The sequence below is a fragment of the Dromiciops gliroides genome, chromosome 5, assembly GCF_019393635.1.
Source record: "Dromiciops gliroides isolate mDroGli1 chromosome 5, mDroGli1.pri, whole genome shotgun sequence".
In the NCBI taxonomy this organism is placed as follows: Eukaryota; Metazoa; Chordata; class Mammalia; order Microbiotheria; family Microbiotheriidae; genus Dromiciops; species Dromiciops gliroides.
Genome location: NC_057865.1, coordinates 270,062,725 through 270,076,873, shown reverse-complemented (window position 1 = coordinate 270,076,873; position 14,149 = coordinate 270,062,725). Strand labels below are relative to the sequence as shown.

General features: G+C 48.5%; 1 protein-coding gene across 4 annotated transcripts; it reads right to left on the bottom strand.

The window, feature by feature from the left end:
* Positions 1–4,964: 4,964 nt before the first annotated feature.
* Positions 4,965–11,095, bottom strand: SOCS2 (suppressor of cytokine signaling 2). Of its 4 annotated transcripts, none has more exons than XM_043965224.1 (3): positions 10,915–11,095; positions 8,990–9,352; positions 4,965–6,659 (listed from the first exon to the last, which is right to left on the bottom strand). In XM_043965224.1, exons 2-3 carry the CDS (start codon positions 9,126–9,128, stop codon positions 6,202–6,204), a joined length of 597 nt encoding a protein of 198 aa, XP_043821159.1. In that variant the 5' UTR covers positions 9,129–9,352; positions 10,915–11,095; the 3' UTR covers positions 4,965–6,201. The 4 variants fall into 4 exon arrangements, with proteins under 4 accessions (XP_043821159.1, XP_043821162.1, XP_043821161.1 ...); XM_043965227.1 differs by lacking the exon at positions 10,915–11,095 and adding an exon at positions 10,383–10,866; XM_043965226.1 differs by lacking the exon at positions 10,915–11,095 and adding an exon at positions 10,211–10,375.
* Positions 11,096–14,149: the final 3,054 nt, after the last annotated feature.

Here is a 14,149-nt window from a genome sequence, read left to right as displayed (position 1 = left end):
TTATAAATTTATTCTATAAAGTTTTGTTGTTTAATCATTTTCAGTGGTGTCTGACTCTTTGTGACCCCTTTTTGGGTTTTCTTGGCAAAAGTACTAGAGTGGTCTGCTATTTCGTTCTCCAGCTTATCTTACAGATGAGGAAACTGAGGCAAGCTGAGGTTAAGTGACTTGCTCAGGTTCATACAGCTAAGAAGGGTCTGAGGCTGAATTTGAACTCAAGTCTTCCTGACTCTAGGCCTGGAGTTCTATCCACTGCACCACCCAGATGCCCCATTTTATTAAATAAATACAATCAAATTAAAACCAGCAAACATTAGGTGCCTACACAGCATTCTGGAAAAAAACACTGCAGGGGCAGCTAGGTAGCGCAGTGGATAGAGCACCGGCCCTGGATTCAGGAGGACCTGAGTTTAAATCCGGCCTCAGACACTGGACACTTACCAGCTATGTGACCCTAGGCAAGTCACTTAACCCCAATTGCCTCACCAAACAAAACAACAACAAATCCCACCCCCAAAACAAACAAACAAAAAAACCACTGCAGACACAGGTTCAAATCCTGACTTAGGTACTTATCATGTGGGTGACCTCTTCTCCCCTCTAGGTCTCAGTTTACTTATCTGTAAAATGAGGGAGTCAGATTCCAAGGCCTCTGAGGTCTCTTCCAACTCTGAATCTACAAGTCCATTATGTTCCAGGTACTGTGCTAAGTGTTGGAGTGAGAAAACACAGGAAAACTAAAGTGAGTCTCTCTGTCCTCAAGAGAGATCCGAATTCTAGTCCCAGTTCTGCCATGAGCTAGCTATGTGACCTTGGGCATTTGGACTCATGGGATAAAGTCGTTTCCTCTCTCTAGACCTTGGTTCCCTCATCTGTTAAATGGGATAGTTGTACGAAATGACCCCTAAGGATCCTCCCTCGGACCCTAACACTCTACGAGGGTCAAAGCAGATGGAGCAGAAAGCAGGTCAGTCCTGTAATTAAATGAGATTAAGGAGGGTTTTGCCTCAACCCAGACTTCTGGCTCTCATCCCAAAAGCCATTAAGAGATGCTAAAGAGTGTCAGCACTGTCCTTCCTCTCTGACCTGAGCTAGATCTGGACCAGCCATCTAGGAGAAAAAGTTCTCCATGTCAGGACATTCCATCCCTAGAATTATTTTTACGATGTCTTCTATCTCTGTGTGATCTTCGTATCAGGCACAATTTTCCAATACTTCTAAAGACTCCAAATCAAACTGACTCTAGCCAATGTCTTTTTTTTTTTTTTTTTGGTGAGGCAATTGGGGTTAAGTGACTCGCCCAGGGTCACACAGCTAGTAAGTGTTAAGTGTTTGAGGCTGGATTTGAACTCAGGTCCTCCTGAATCCAGGGCCTGTGCTTTATCCACTGTGCCATCTAGCTACCCCAATGTCATTTTATTTTAGCCCAGATCTGCCATGTCCTACCTCTGTGGACTTGGACACATCAGATAGCCTCCAACTCCAGACCTAGGATCCTATCATTCTCAGTCTCAGTTTCCTCATCTGTAAAATAAGAATGTTGGACTAGATGGCCTCTGAGATCCCCATGGAGGATATTATGAACTCAAGACCTTCTCAACAACATGCCCAGCGAGAAATGTTGTCATTAACTAAACATGTTTGTGGATGTTTCAAAGTATTCCAAAATTCTCATATCCCTAAAAACAAAACCAAACCAAAAAAAGAAGCCAGGGTCTTAGGTTTTGTTTTTGTCTTTAACCTAGTTTCCAAACCAGTCCAGAGACTAGTCTCAGGAAGAACCTAAACATCTGTGACCTTGGTCAGAGAAGAAATACAAGACAGGTATGTTTCAGCTTTCATTGAAATCTGGTTTCTCTATAGTGTATGATTCATTACACTCTACAGGAATGACATAGCTGCATTGGAGATTAGAAGTTAAGAGAGGGGCAGCTAGGTGGTGCAGTGGATAGAGCACTGGCCCTGGATTCAGGAGGACCTGAGTTCAAATCCGACCTCAGACACTTAACACTTACCAGCTGTGTGACCCTGGGCAAGTCACTTAACCCCAATTGCCTCACCAAAAAAAAAAATTAATTAAAAATTAAAAATGTTTAAAAAAGAAGTTAAGAGAGCTGGGATGCCACTTATTAACTGCATGACCTTGGGGAAATTATTTCACTTCTCTGGCCTAGGTTTCTTCTGTCAAATGCAGTCATTGGTGAATCATTGCTCAGGTCCTTTGTGATTGGACATTGTATGAGCCTATTGTAGTCAAAGAAAGAATATTAGATATTCTCTATAGTTCTGTCATAAACTCATTCTATGAACTCAGATACACCCCTTATCCCTTCTTGGCCTCCATCTGTCAAAGGAGGGGCATCAATGTTTTGGGTCCCTGACACCTACCAAGATGGTATTAGTAACTCAAGGTGGTGCAGTAGATAAAGTGCAGGGCCTGGTGTCAGGAAGACTCATCTTCCTGAGTTCAAATCCAACCTCAGACACTTAGTAGTTGTGTGACCCTGGGCAAGTCTCTGTTTGCCTCAGTTTCCTCATCCGTAAAATGAGCTGGAGAAGGAAATGGCAATCCACTCCAGCATCTTTGCCAAGAACACCCCTAATGGGGTCAGAAAGAATCAGACATAACTGAAAATAAAAAACAAACAACAAAAAGGTTTCTAGCACAAATCAACAGAACATAAGAAAAAGAATGAACAACAAATCAGTAAGAAAATTGTGCTACTCTGGACAAGACACTGCGGTAAATCTTTTTATAGCCTGCTCCAACCTGTTCAACTCGACTCATTTAAAAATACCCAACAGCTCATTCTAGAGAGGACCTTTCCAGGAACTCAAAGGGCTAGGATAGGACTCAAATGTTTCTTAGATCTCAAATCCAAAAGGCGTCTCTTGACGGGGAGGGGAGCTTGAAATAAGAGAGCACCCAGTTTCCAAACACGTGGCAGAGATGGGCTAGGTATTAGGAACCCTACCCTACCTCCCATCCCACTCCACCCCAATGTGGCCATTAGCTATTTGTCAGCATGACACAGAATTGCTCATCCTTCCATTGGGTGCCTCTGCCCAGCAACCATAAAAGGCTGTAACTGAGCAGCAAGTAGCATGGCAGACCTGGTCTCCAGACACCCACCTTTTTCCCCCCTCCCCAGACCCTCAAAGGAAGAGGTGCTGACAAGAGGGGAAGAGCTACAAAAGGAATCTGAGAAAACAAAATAAAATAAAAACTACTTGGCACAAAAATTTGGGAAATTCTTGCCAACTACACACACAAGCATCCCACATCAGACAATTCAAGGGTCTGAGCGTGAAGATATAATAAACTAAGCATGAGCCCCAAATTCTTCAAATGAAGATGTACCCTCCACAAAAAGCAAGAGGGCTGGTTTAGAATACAAAGGACCTCTGTTCAAATCCTGCTACCTATGTGGGTATGTCATCTCACCTCTGGAGATGAAGCCTTAGTTGCTTCATCAGTAAAATGATTGAGAATAGATACACTGTTCCAGCTGGGTTTCAATCCTGGCTCAGTTGGTTTATTTATTACTCAGGGAAGTCAACTAATTTTTCTGGGTTTCAGCTGTAAAATGGGGGTTGGAATGGTGCAAGATGGCTTCTAAAGTCCCTTCCAGCTTTAAATCTATGATCCTAGGGGCAGCTAGGTGGTGCAGTGGATAAAGCACAGGCCCTGGATTCAGGAGGACCTGAGTTCAAATCCAGCCTCAGACTCTTGACACTTACTACCTGTGTGACCCTGGGCAAGTCACTTAACCCTCATTGCTTCGCCTCCCCCCCAAAAAAATCATAAATAAAAAACCTAAATCTATGATCCTCCACATATTCCAGAGATTGCATCAGACTGACTGTCCCGTTTTAACCATTAGGCCACAACTTAAACTCCATATAAATCCTTAAGAGCAAACCTTTTTGTTGAAGAATGCTATCTGTACATACAGCCCCTCCCCCCAGCCCACATCCATTTAGAAAGAAACACTTCCCAGGAGCCAAGGTGGATTACTAAGGGAGGATGTTATTCAACCCATTTCAAAGTTGGAAATAGTAAGGCAGGTAAGAAGAGATGCTTCACCCAAAAGAATGTAAGCCCATTGAGGGAAGAGGATGCTTTGTTTCTCTTTGCATCCCCCAACCCTATCACTGTCCCTGGCACATAAATGAACCTAAGAAATGGTTGATGATTGACTGATAAATCAACCCTCAGTACCATAGTGACTCATAGCTGAGCATCAAGTTAGGAAGAAGAAAGGTGGGATTGTTAAGTACCCCACTGCAAAGGAAGCTGGGGATGGCCAAAAGTCAAGGTGAGACCATTTAGAGGAAATGAGTAGCAGCTTTTGATTTTTATTTGACTTATCAGAACACTTGTTTCTATTAAATTATTCTATTTACTATTCTAGTTTACTAAATTTCTATTTTTTATTATTTTCATTAATACTTTATTATTACTATTTTATTATCACCCTATCTATGGTGTTTTAAAAAACCATTACAAGCCACTTCTCTTGTTCACAGAACACTAGACTTGGATTGAGAAAGACTTGGGTTTGAATCCTGCCTCAGACACTTACTATGTCACCTTTAGGTTCCCAAAGTCTGTGTCCTTATCTGTAAAATGGGAACAATCGTGGCACCTATTTCAAAAGACAGTTGTGAGGGTCAAATGAGAAAATTAGGTAAAGCAATTTGTAAAAAAAAAAAAATTGTAAAAAAAATCCTTTAGAAACACAAGCTATTATTATTAATAACAAATGTTAGCTGTTATTATGGATAATAAACACAAGCTATTACCAATAAACATTAACTATTATTAATGATAATAATAATAACCATTCGCTATTATTATTTATCATAAACATATTTTTTAAAGCCCCATCCACACTTAGCTTTCCAGAAAGCCCGAGTCCCTTTTCTCTTTAGATCTGCTTTGCAGTGTGACCAGAAGGGAGATTTTTATAGCCAGACTTTATTTTTGTGTCAGTGTGATGATCCTTACAACTCAGAAGGAAGGAGTGAAACTTGTAAAAGGCGTTTGTTTTATTTAGTACATTCTAATCAAAGTTGGATACTTAGTAACAGCCGTGAATAAACACTTTGGGAAAAAAAAGAAAACAGGCACATTTTCCCCCTGCATCTGGAAGAAAATTAAGTCCAAAGCACTCTACATAGTAGAAGGGAGACAGTTGCCGATTCTCGGTGGTCAGACAATTCAAGGACGACACAGACACTGATTTTTATAGTCATTCCCACCCCTCCAAAAAAGTGAAAATGGCAACAGGTTAGGACCTGGCTCCTTTGGCAAGGATAAAACATATTGTTTTCATCACCAGGGTGTCAGTTGCACCTGTGGAGCATGACATTCTTGTATTTAGCCGTTGTTTTTTTTTTTAAACAAAAACAAAAACAAAACAAGGAAAATCAAGGTCCATTTGCACCAGTTTGAAATGTTTCTGAAGTAAGGCTCCTTTTTAAAAGTAAAGGGCTACAGTACTCTCTACTCACACAAGATTGTCGGCCGTTTGGAGTCAAAAGACAAATACAAGATTTCACGGTCACTCTTTTGGGTTTGGTGAAAGGTATAAAACAAAAGATAAATACTGACAGGCATGTTCTGTTTAACAAGAACAAAAAAAAACTCTCAACAAGTACACCAGAATGTAAAATAAAGACATCCTAAGACACCACTTGACCATCAGGCAAGTAAGTTGTGAGCAGCCCCATCTTGACATCTCCCCTCCCAGTTCTTTTGGTGCTGGCTCTGAGCTTTAACACCAGCCAGACACCTTGGAAGCAAGTAAGTACCCTTGACGCCCCCACAGCTAAGAACTCACACGCAGAAATGACCAGTTTAAAAACAAAAACAACAAAAAAAGAGGTTTCCTCAACCCTTAGATTAGCAAATGTACCACCAAACACTCAGTCACAAAAAAAGGGAGAGGCTCATCTTAGTCTAAAAGTCACTTGGATGAGAATATTGATGGGGATTTTAACAGTTAGCTTGCTCCCACCCACCCTACCCCAGCCTTCCTTGGACACTTAAATTAGTTTGACTACAGTTGTTCTTATGAGGGATCCCATATCTGGGTTGGACACGTGGCTAACCAGGACTGTGACAATTTGGCTCTCTTTACATAGCTGCATTCAGAGAGATTCTACATGAGGCATGTGTAGAAAAAAGAGAGAAACTTATACCTGGTATTGATATTCTTTCAAGTAATCTTTTAGTCTTGTTGGTAAAGGCAATTCCCAGATCTTAGTTGTACATTTGTTTATAGAGAGTCTACAGAGATGCTGAAGAGTCGGAGTGGAAGTATAGAGGGGTTTGGTCAAATAGAGATGCACGGTTCCATTCCGAGGGGTTTCGGCACCTGTCCTCTTGTCCCGGCAAGTTCGGACGTAGTATTCAATTAGATGTACCACGCTGTCAAATTGCTTCAGCCTGGATTTGACGCAGATGATGGAATCCAATCTAAATTTCCCATCCTGGTATTCGATTCGGAGATTGGTTGGTCCTGCTGAGGTTTTGACAGATATGGTAAGCAAGTAGTCCGAATGAGAACTGTCTCTGATCAGGAAAGTTCCTTCGGGGGCGTCTTTTAATTTTTCTTTGGCTTCATTAACAGTCATGCTTCCCCAGTACCACCCTGAGGTTGGTGTTTAAAAAGAAAAAAGGAAAAAGAGAGGTGAGTGGATTATTCTAACCAGTTATCACCGAAGAGAAATCACCGCTAGTTAAAAAAAAGAAAACCAAAAAATTCTTCTCGATCCTAAAGGAAGTTTGCAAGGGGAGAATGTTTCCTTGAGAGGCTGCCAGAATTTCAGTTTGGGAGAACTTTATGGAAGTTTTGAATCTGTTTGATTTTTAGGGATGCCGAATGAAAACTTTATTCCTCTAAATAAAAGACTTCTTCTTAATGGACTTTTCCGAAGTTAAAAACTTAAAAAAAAAAAAACCCCACCACACACACAACTTTTCAACACTTAAGTTATTTTTCTTCCTGAAGATCTACAACAGCCCCAATGCTTTTCCCACTCATTTCCGTGAAGTTAATAAGATTAAAATTCAATGACACGCAGACTCAAAGAATCAGATTTCCAACACGGCTGATTCTAGTGAAGGCCCCCTGCCCCATCATATCAGTAAGTAAACATTTCACATTATCTGTGCTTTCATTTCTGGGGAGAATTCGAAGTTGTTCTATTTTTCTCCCTGAGAGGGATGTTTTAGTCCATTTCTGTCTGTACTCCAAGAGAGCTGAAGCTTATTTATTTAAACATATCCACACAAATTTATAAGCATATAATACATACATACACATATTTATATATTATTATAATATAAGCATATTATCTAATATTCTATAGTATACATATTATGTATATTCTCTATGTATATGTATGTCATATATATTCGAGAGAGTGGAGAAGTACACTCTTCATTATTGCTTTAATTACAGCAACACCCCTTCCCTTTTCAAAAGATTTATCACATAATAAGATAAAGCCCAGTGTGCAGCCTCACAGAAAGCTCAGTACTTCCTTCCAACCGAGGAGTTTCATTCCTTTGGACTTTGCTTGCCTTCACCTCTCATAAACCTGACAGTGAAGCAAGGGGGTCTCCCCCTTTTATCTGCCTGCATTGAGTTCTGATTCTTTAACAGAGGTAAACCAGGCTCCCTCTGTGGTTTAAGAAGTTTGGGCTCCGTCCTTGCTTTCCCCCCTCCTTGGAGCTCTTCTTCCCCTGCTGGCTGAGAACCCTGCCTGATTTGCAAAAGAGAGCCTGCAGCAGGAGCTTGTTGGGCTGCAAGATCACCTCTCTCCTTCCCCCCCCCACCCCCATCCCCTGCTGCAAAAGCCTCTTTAGACTTTGGGAGACAGGCCTGCAGTCAGTTCCCTCCCTCTCTGCACCCTAAAGTCAAACTAAATACTTGGGCTTAGCCAGGGGCAGAAAGAGTAAGCTAAGGCTCTGAGATGTGTTGCCAAATTGTGACAATAGTATCAACAACATATATCCCATATGGATATTTTTGCTTTCTTTTTCAGCTGCTAAGGGGTGATGGCAAGTGGCTTCACAAAGGAGGAAAATGGAGGGGGCCAGCAGCAGTCCCCCACACTGGGAGACACTAGCTTTCCCTACTCTCCACACCCTTCCAACTTCATCCTAATCCACCCCTGCCTGACTTCAAAAGGTCCCATCAGTCCGAGGAATTCGGCGGCAGTCTGGGAGCAGGAAGCTTCGGGGAGAGCCACTTCCCAGTCCTCTCCCAGGCTAGGCACCAGCCAAAAGGAAAGACGGTCACCCAGACAGAGAGAAGCTGGGCAGAGCACGCCTTCCGGTCCAGTTTCAGATTTCTTTCTGTCCCTCCTGGACATGAGATTCCTTAGGCAATGGGGCTATTCTAGGTCGCAGGGATAGCACAAGGCTGCTCTGTTTCTAAGGAATTCCCTCCCACCCCTGAGTTCTTCCCCAGGACCTAATCCTTCTCTAACTACCCCTTTCCAGATCACTAAGGATCATGCATGTAGACCTGGAAGGAACCTTAGAAATAGCCCATGATTTTGCAGAATCCAAAGGCCGGGGAGTTTAGATGACTTATTAGAAGTGGGATTGGAAGCCAAGCCCTCGGCCTGCAAGTGCTTTTGGGGATGGAACTTGGATGACGCTGGGGAGAGGAGCACATCCTTTTGCAGTTGCTGGAAGCTCCAAAGGTTCTCCAGCTGCCTGCCTGCCTGCCTGCCTCCCTCCCTCCCTCCCTCTGCCTGCCTCCACTTTCTCCTGCTGTGGAGGGTGGAGTTGGGGGAGGGGGGCGCTGCCAGGTGAAGTTGTGACTAGCTCTGCCCTTTGACTCCCTTCACACCTTCCCTGGCTGGCCCCGCCTCAGTTTCCTGAGATGTCCTAAGATCATCAGACCTGGAGTTCCGGCGGCCTGGAACCCTGACCCTTGCTCCCTCTTTGTCCCATCCTCTCACCTACCTGCCTGGCTCAATTCCCGCATGGCAGTAGCCAAACTCGCCACCTCCGAGGGCTGCTCCTCTGCTGTACCTGCCGCTCCCCACCGGCTTCGAGTCCCTTCCGCACCATCCACGGTGGACTCGTGGGATCTTAGGGTCATGGGGAAAGGGTCACCACGTCGAAGAGGCTGCCGCCCAAACCGGGGCTCGGAGGAAGACTATGTGGGGTCTGAGTGGGCCGTCAATCCTTCCTTGAAGTCAAGGGGATCCTCAAAACACCTCCGGAGGGAAGGGGAAGGGGAAGGGGATCGTGGCAGCTCTTCCTCCCCAGCGTGGGGTAGGAGGATGGAAAAGTCCCCCCAGCGCACCGTCACTCTCTATTCGCCTGCAATGAGACAAGAGGGCAGGGGACAAAGGGAGAGAGAAGCAGGGTGAGCCTCTACCTCCCTGGGAGGTCGAGCAGGGACTCAGTCAGACTCACCCCCCCCCCAGCTCCTCCCCACTCGATCCAGCACCTCTAACACCGGGAGCATCCAGGTCCCACCTTGGTCAAGGTGGCTGGGGGCGGGGCGGGGGGAAGAGACTCCGGACACAGACAGAGGGCAGAAGGATGAGGTGCAGAGGTGGGCAAGCGCCAGCTCGCAGCTTTCAGGCTTTCTCCGGAGGGAGGGGAGTCACCTGCAACCTCGATGGGATTTCAAGGGCAAGTAAGGAAAGGCGGCCGCCGGAGGAAAGGGAGCAAGGTTACGGAGGGCAAGGGGGAATGCGCTGCCGCCTCCCACCCCCAAAGCAGCACTACATGGGTCAAAGCCCCCTGGGGCCCTAAGAGGGGAGGGAGAATCCCGCTGCAAACCTGGTCCCCAGCCCCGGAGCCCTCTGCGGTCTGCCCGACTGTGAGTCTCCTTTCTCACACTAAGGCGCCGATTTTCCCCAGGGAGGGGGAATCGAAGCCCTTGACATTGAAAGGAACGAATGGTCACATCCCAGCCCAAGAGATTTCTTTGGTTTGCCCTCTCCCTCCCTCGCTCGCTCTCTCCTTCCTTTTCTCCCTCCTCCTCCTCCTCTTCTCGGGCTCCCGGAGAGGCAGCTGTGCTAGCTCCGGCTCAGGCAGCCCGTGCTGGTGCAGCCGCCGGCGCTGTCGAGGAATCGACCCTCCCTAACCACATGGGGCTGGGGGACGAGGAGGCGCTAGGGGCCGTGCGAGAGTGCGCCCTGGAAACTGAAATGTACGCTGCACCCTTACCTTGGCCGCCGCCTTCCTCCTCCTTCTCCTCCCTCTCCTCCTCCTCCTCCTCTAACCCAGGCTGTCTCCCCAGTGGACATGGGGCGGAGGGAGAGGAGGGGTGTCTGCACAATTCCTCCCCCCCCCCACCGATGTTTAATAGGGCACTGAGATGCCCCGAGAAGTGGCAGACCCGGAGTGTGGCAGTAGTGGTGCTGACGGTGGCTGGAACTCCCTTAGCAGGCGACGGCCAAACCCCCGAGGGACCATGTCCTTCCTCTCCGCCCCCCCAACCCCCCCCCACTTTCTTTCCCTCCGATCTCCCACCAGCAGCTTCCCGGGTTTCCCTCTGGCTGGTGGGAGGGAGGGAGAGAGGAAGGGAAGGGAAGAGAAGGGGGTGGGGGTGAGGCAGGCTGGGAGAGAGGGAGGGGCAGGAGGTCAGGTTATTAGAAGGATTATTAATTTGAATGGGAATTCGGAGTCTGGGGTGGAGAGGGAGCACATTCCCGGGAGACGTTGGGACGCCAGGAAGGAAAATTGTAAAGTGGGTAGAAGTCCCGGGGGGTGTGGAGGCCAGAGCTCTCGGGTCAACCCAGTTGCAGGGGAGGCGGTAAAAACCGGGGAGCAGAGCGCTTCCGTCCCCCCTCCCCTGCAGGCGGCTTGGTCTCCCCAGCCCCAGCCTACTCTCCCGGGGCGGAGCCCTCCGGGAGTCCCCCCATTGGTACCTGCCAGCAGCCCCCTCCAGAGCTCCCTCCTCCCGCTGCGGCCGCTGCTCCGGCTGCACCCCCTGCCGCCGCCGCCGCCCGGGGCCCCCGGGAGGGGGTGGGAGTGCTGAGCAAAGGGGCTCCGGGCGCGCACCATCCACGGCAGCGGCGGTGGGGGCGCATGCTTCGGGGGCTGCCCAGGGCTCAAGGGAGCGGGCGGTCGGGGCCTCGCGCGCGCGGGCTGGGCGCGCGATCTGCAAGGCGCGCGTGCCTCGCTCAGCTCGGCTCAGCTCCGCTCGGGCCGCCGCCGAGCCCCCCTCCCCCCTCCCGCGCCCTGGCCCCGCCCCCTTCCCTCCCGGGCTCCGCGCTCTCCCCTCCGAGGCGGAGGAAGGGGCCGCTTTCCAGGAACTTTCCAGGAATCCGCATCACGTGGCCGCAGCCGGGGCTGCCGCTTTAAAGAGGCTCCGGAGCAGCCGCCGCCCCGGCTCGGGGGACGCGGAGAGGTCCTTCCCGCCGAGCTGACGGTGGGAGGACCCCGGCTCCTCTGCCCCGCGCCATGCATACGGTTCCCCCACCCCCAACCTGGACGAGCGGCCGGAGGAGGTCCTGAGGACCCTGCCTTCGAACCTGCAGACGTGTATTAAATGCCCGGGCATCCGGCAGAGAATGCCAAAGGTGCCCCCCCCCGCCCCCTGCCTCTAGAATTTCCAAGTGGTGACCAGCTCCCCCAACCCCAGTTTCACAGTAGCGGGTGGGCCTCGTCCAAGGTGCGGAAGGATGCCCAGGACGCCTTCGTCTTCCTTCCGACGGTACCCCCATCCTCGCCATCTCCTGGTTTATTTTCCCCCACAGTGTGAGCCCCCCATCCTACTCCAGGGCCGCTTCCATTCAGATTAGCAGGAGGCAAAAGATTCTCGGAAACTTGCCTCCCTAGCCTCTCCCCTCCCCCCCCCACATGGAAGGTTGGGGTGCAAGGGGGGAGGGGAGCGGCTAGGCGCTCCACTCCTAAATCCTGGCTGAGTGACCTCCCCCTCCCCCACTTCGGACTAGCATGGGGCAGGAAGAGCCCGGGGCCTCGGCTCAGACAGCCGGCAGCGGTCCCGGGGAGGGCACCTCGACGCGGGTCCCTAGAAGGCAGCAGGGCTGGGGAAGCCCAAGAGGCGAGAAGACGCGGGCCTCCTTAACCAGCCCCAGCTGCTCCGATAGTCCCCTCCCTCGCCAGCCAGCTCCGGGGTTCGTCCCTCCCTCCACCGCCCCCGGCTCCACCCTACTCGTCCCGCCCCGTCCAGCTGCGCGGCTGCTCACCTGAGCCAGGGGAGCAGGACCACGCCCATCCCACCTAGGCTACTGGGGCGCCCCCACCACCACCACGGGACCACTCCAGAGCTCCCCGTCGCCCCACTTCGCCTGCCGAAGCTGGATGACACAGAGGACTGCGAGGTTCCGAGCAAGCCAGGGTCTCTCCCCAAGAGCTTCCCGTCCCACCTCCCTCCACCCCGCTATAAGACGCCCCGGGGCTTCAGCTCCTCACCTATCCCCGCACCGCCCCCCTACCCCCGAAGTGTGACCTACTTTACAAGTGACCTACTTTTTAAAAACCCTAACACTCTCACGGGAAAACCGAATCCAGAATTTAGATAAGCATTTTTTTTTCTTTGAAATATTATCCTGTTGCATCACTTTACTAAAGCTTGAAAGGTCAACAGCCACTTTTGGGGATGCTATGGTGAAGGGGAAAGCTGGGGCGGGAGGAAGAAAGGCGCAGGGGCTGGGGAAGAAGGGGGATTCGATTAAAGCCCGTGCTTGGTGCCCCCTCTGCTGGTGATTCGAAGATTTGCAGTTGAGGGATTGGCTGTTGACTGGGAAATGCTGCGATTAAGGGAGGATCTAAGGTGTCAGGAGTGTCTCACCCTCCCATTTTGGAGATGAAGAAACTGAGGCAGACAAGCTAAGTGATTTGCCCAGAGTCATGCGGCTAATAAATATCTGAGGCTGGATTTGAACTCTGATCTTTTTGACTCCAGGCCCAGCAGCTCTATCTGTAAATTGAGAAGAAAGCATAAGACTAAATGATTACAGGATCGTAGATTTAGAGCTGGGACGGACCTCAGAAACCACCCAATCTAACTGACTCATTTTACAAATGAAAAGTGACTTGCCAAAAGTAGGAGGCCGGGGTAGAACTTGAACCCAGATCCTCTTGCTTTAAGTACCTTCCCAGGCACGTCATACTTCTACGACTCTCTGCGTTACCATCAAATGACGGTACTACATCCTCCAGCTGACGCCTGCTAGCAGTCCCAGCTAGGACTCCAGCTGTTCTCGGAATAAACATGTTCTCTCTCCCCATACCCTTGTATGTGCATACCTAAAATCCAGAAGGATTTAGGATTTCCTGGGAGCAACACATTATATCATCATCCCCAAAGCCCAAGGAGAACACAGAAAATAATCTTAGGAGAGGCAAAGTATGATACCCCAGAGAAAGCTACCCTCAAAGCCAGGAAGATACAATTTCCCATATTGCCTTTGACACAGACTGGCAATATAATCTTGAACAAGTCACAACTCCTCCTCAGTTTCCTTATCTTTAAGTTGGGACTCAGAACTTTTGCCTTAATTATCCACAGTGGAAAAATAAAGTGGATGAAAAGTGCATATTGATTAAATTGTGACATTTAGGTGGGTAGGCAGTGAGTCCCTTGAGTGAGTCCATCAATATATCAGACAATAATCAGAATTAGAAATGTCTTAGACAGATGTTGCCAGTGGAGGAAATATAGCTGGTGGCTATTCTATGACACAAAACACACCCCTTTCCAGTTTTATTACACCATATTATCACCACCAGGTACTTTCCAGCAGAGTGACACTGACTGACCTCTTTGTAGTTCCTGAAATAAACCACTCCATCTCTCAGCTCTGGGAATTCTCACTGGCTATCTCCCAAGCTTGGAATACCCTTCCTCTTTATCTCCTCCCTCTGGCTATCTTTAAGTCCCAGTTCTTTAAGCCCTCCTTCTACAGGAAGCCTTTTCAAATCCTTCTTAACTCTGGGGCTTTTCCTCTAGTGATTACTTCCTATTTATCCCGTATATAGTTTGTTTATACAATTTGTTGTCATTTAGTCTTTTTTTCAGTCATGTCCAACTCTTTGTGACCCCATCTGGGGTTTTCTTGGTAAAAATGCTAGAGTAGTTCACCATTTCCTTCAATTGTACATAGTTGTTATCTCCCCCATTATATCATAAGCTTC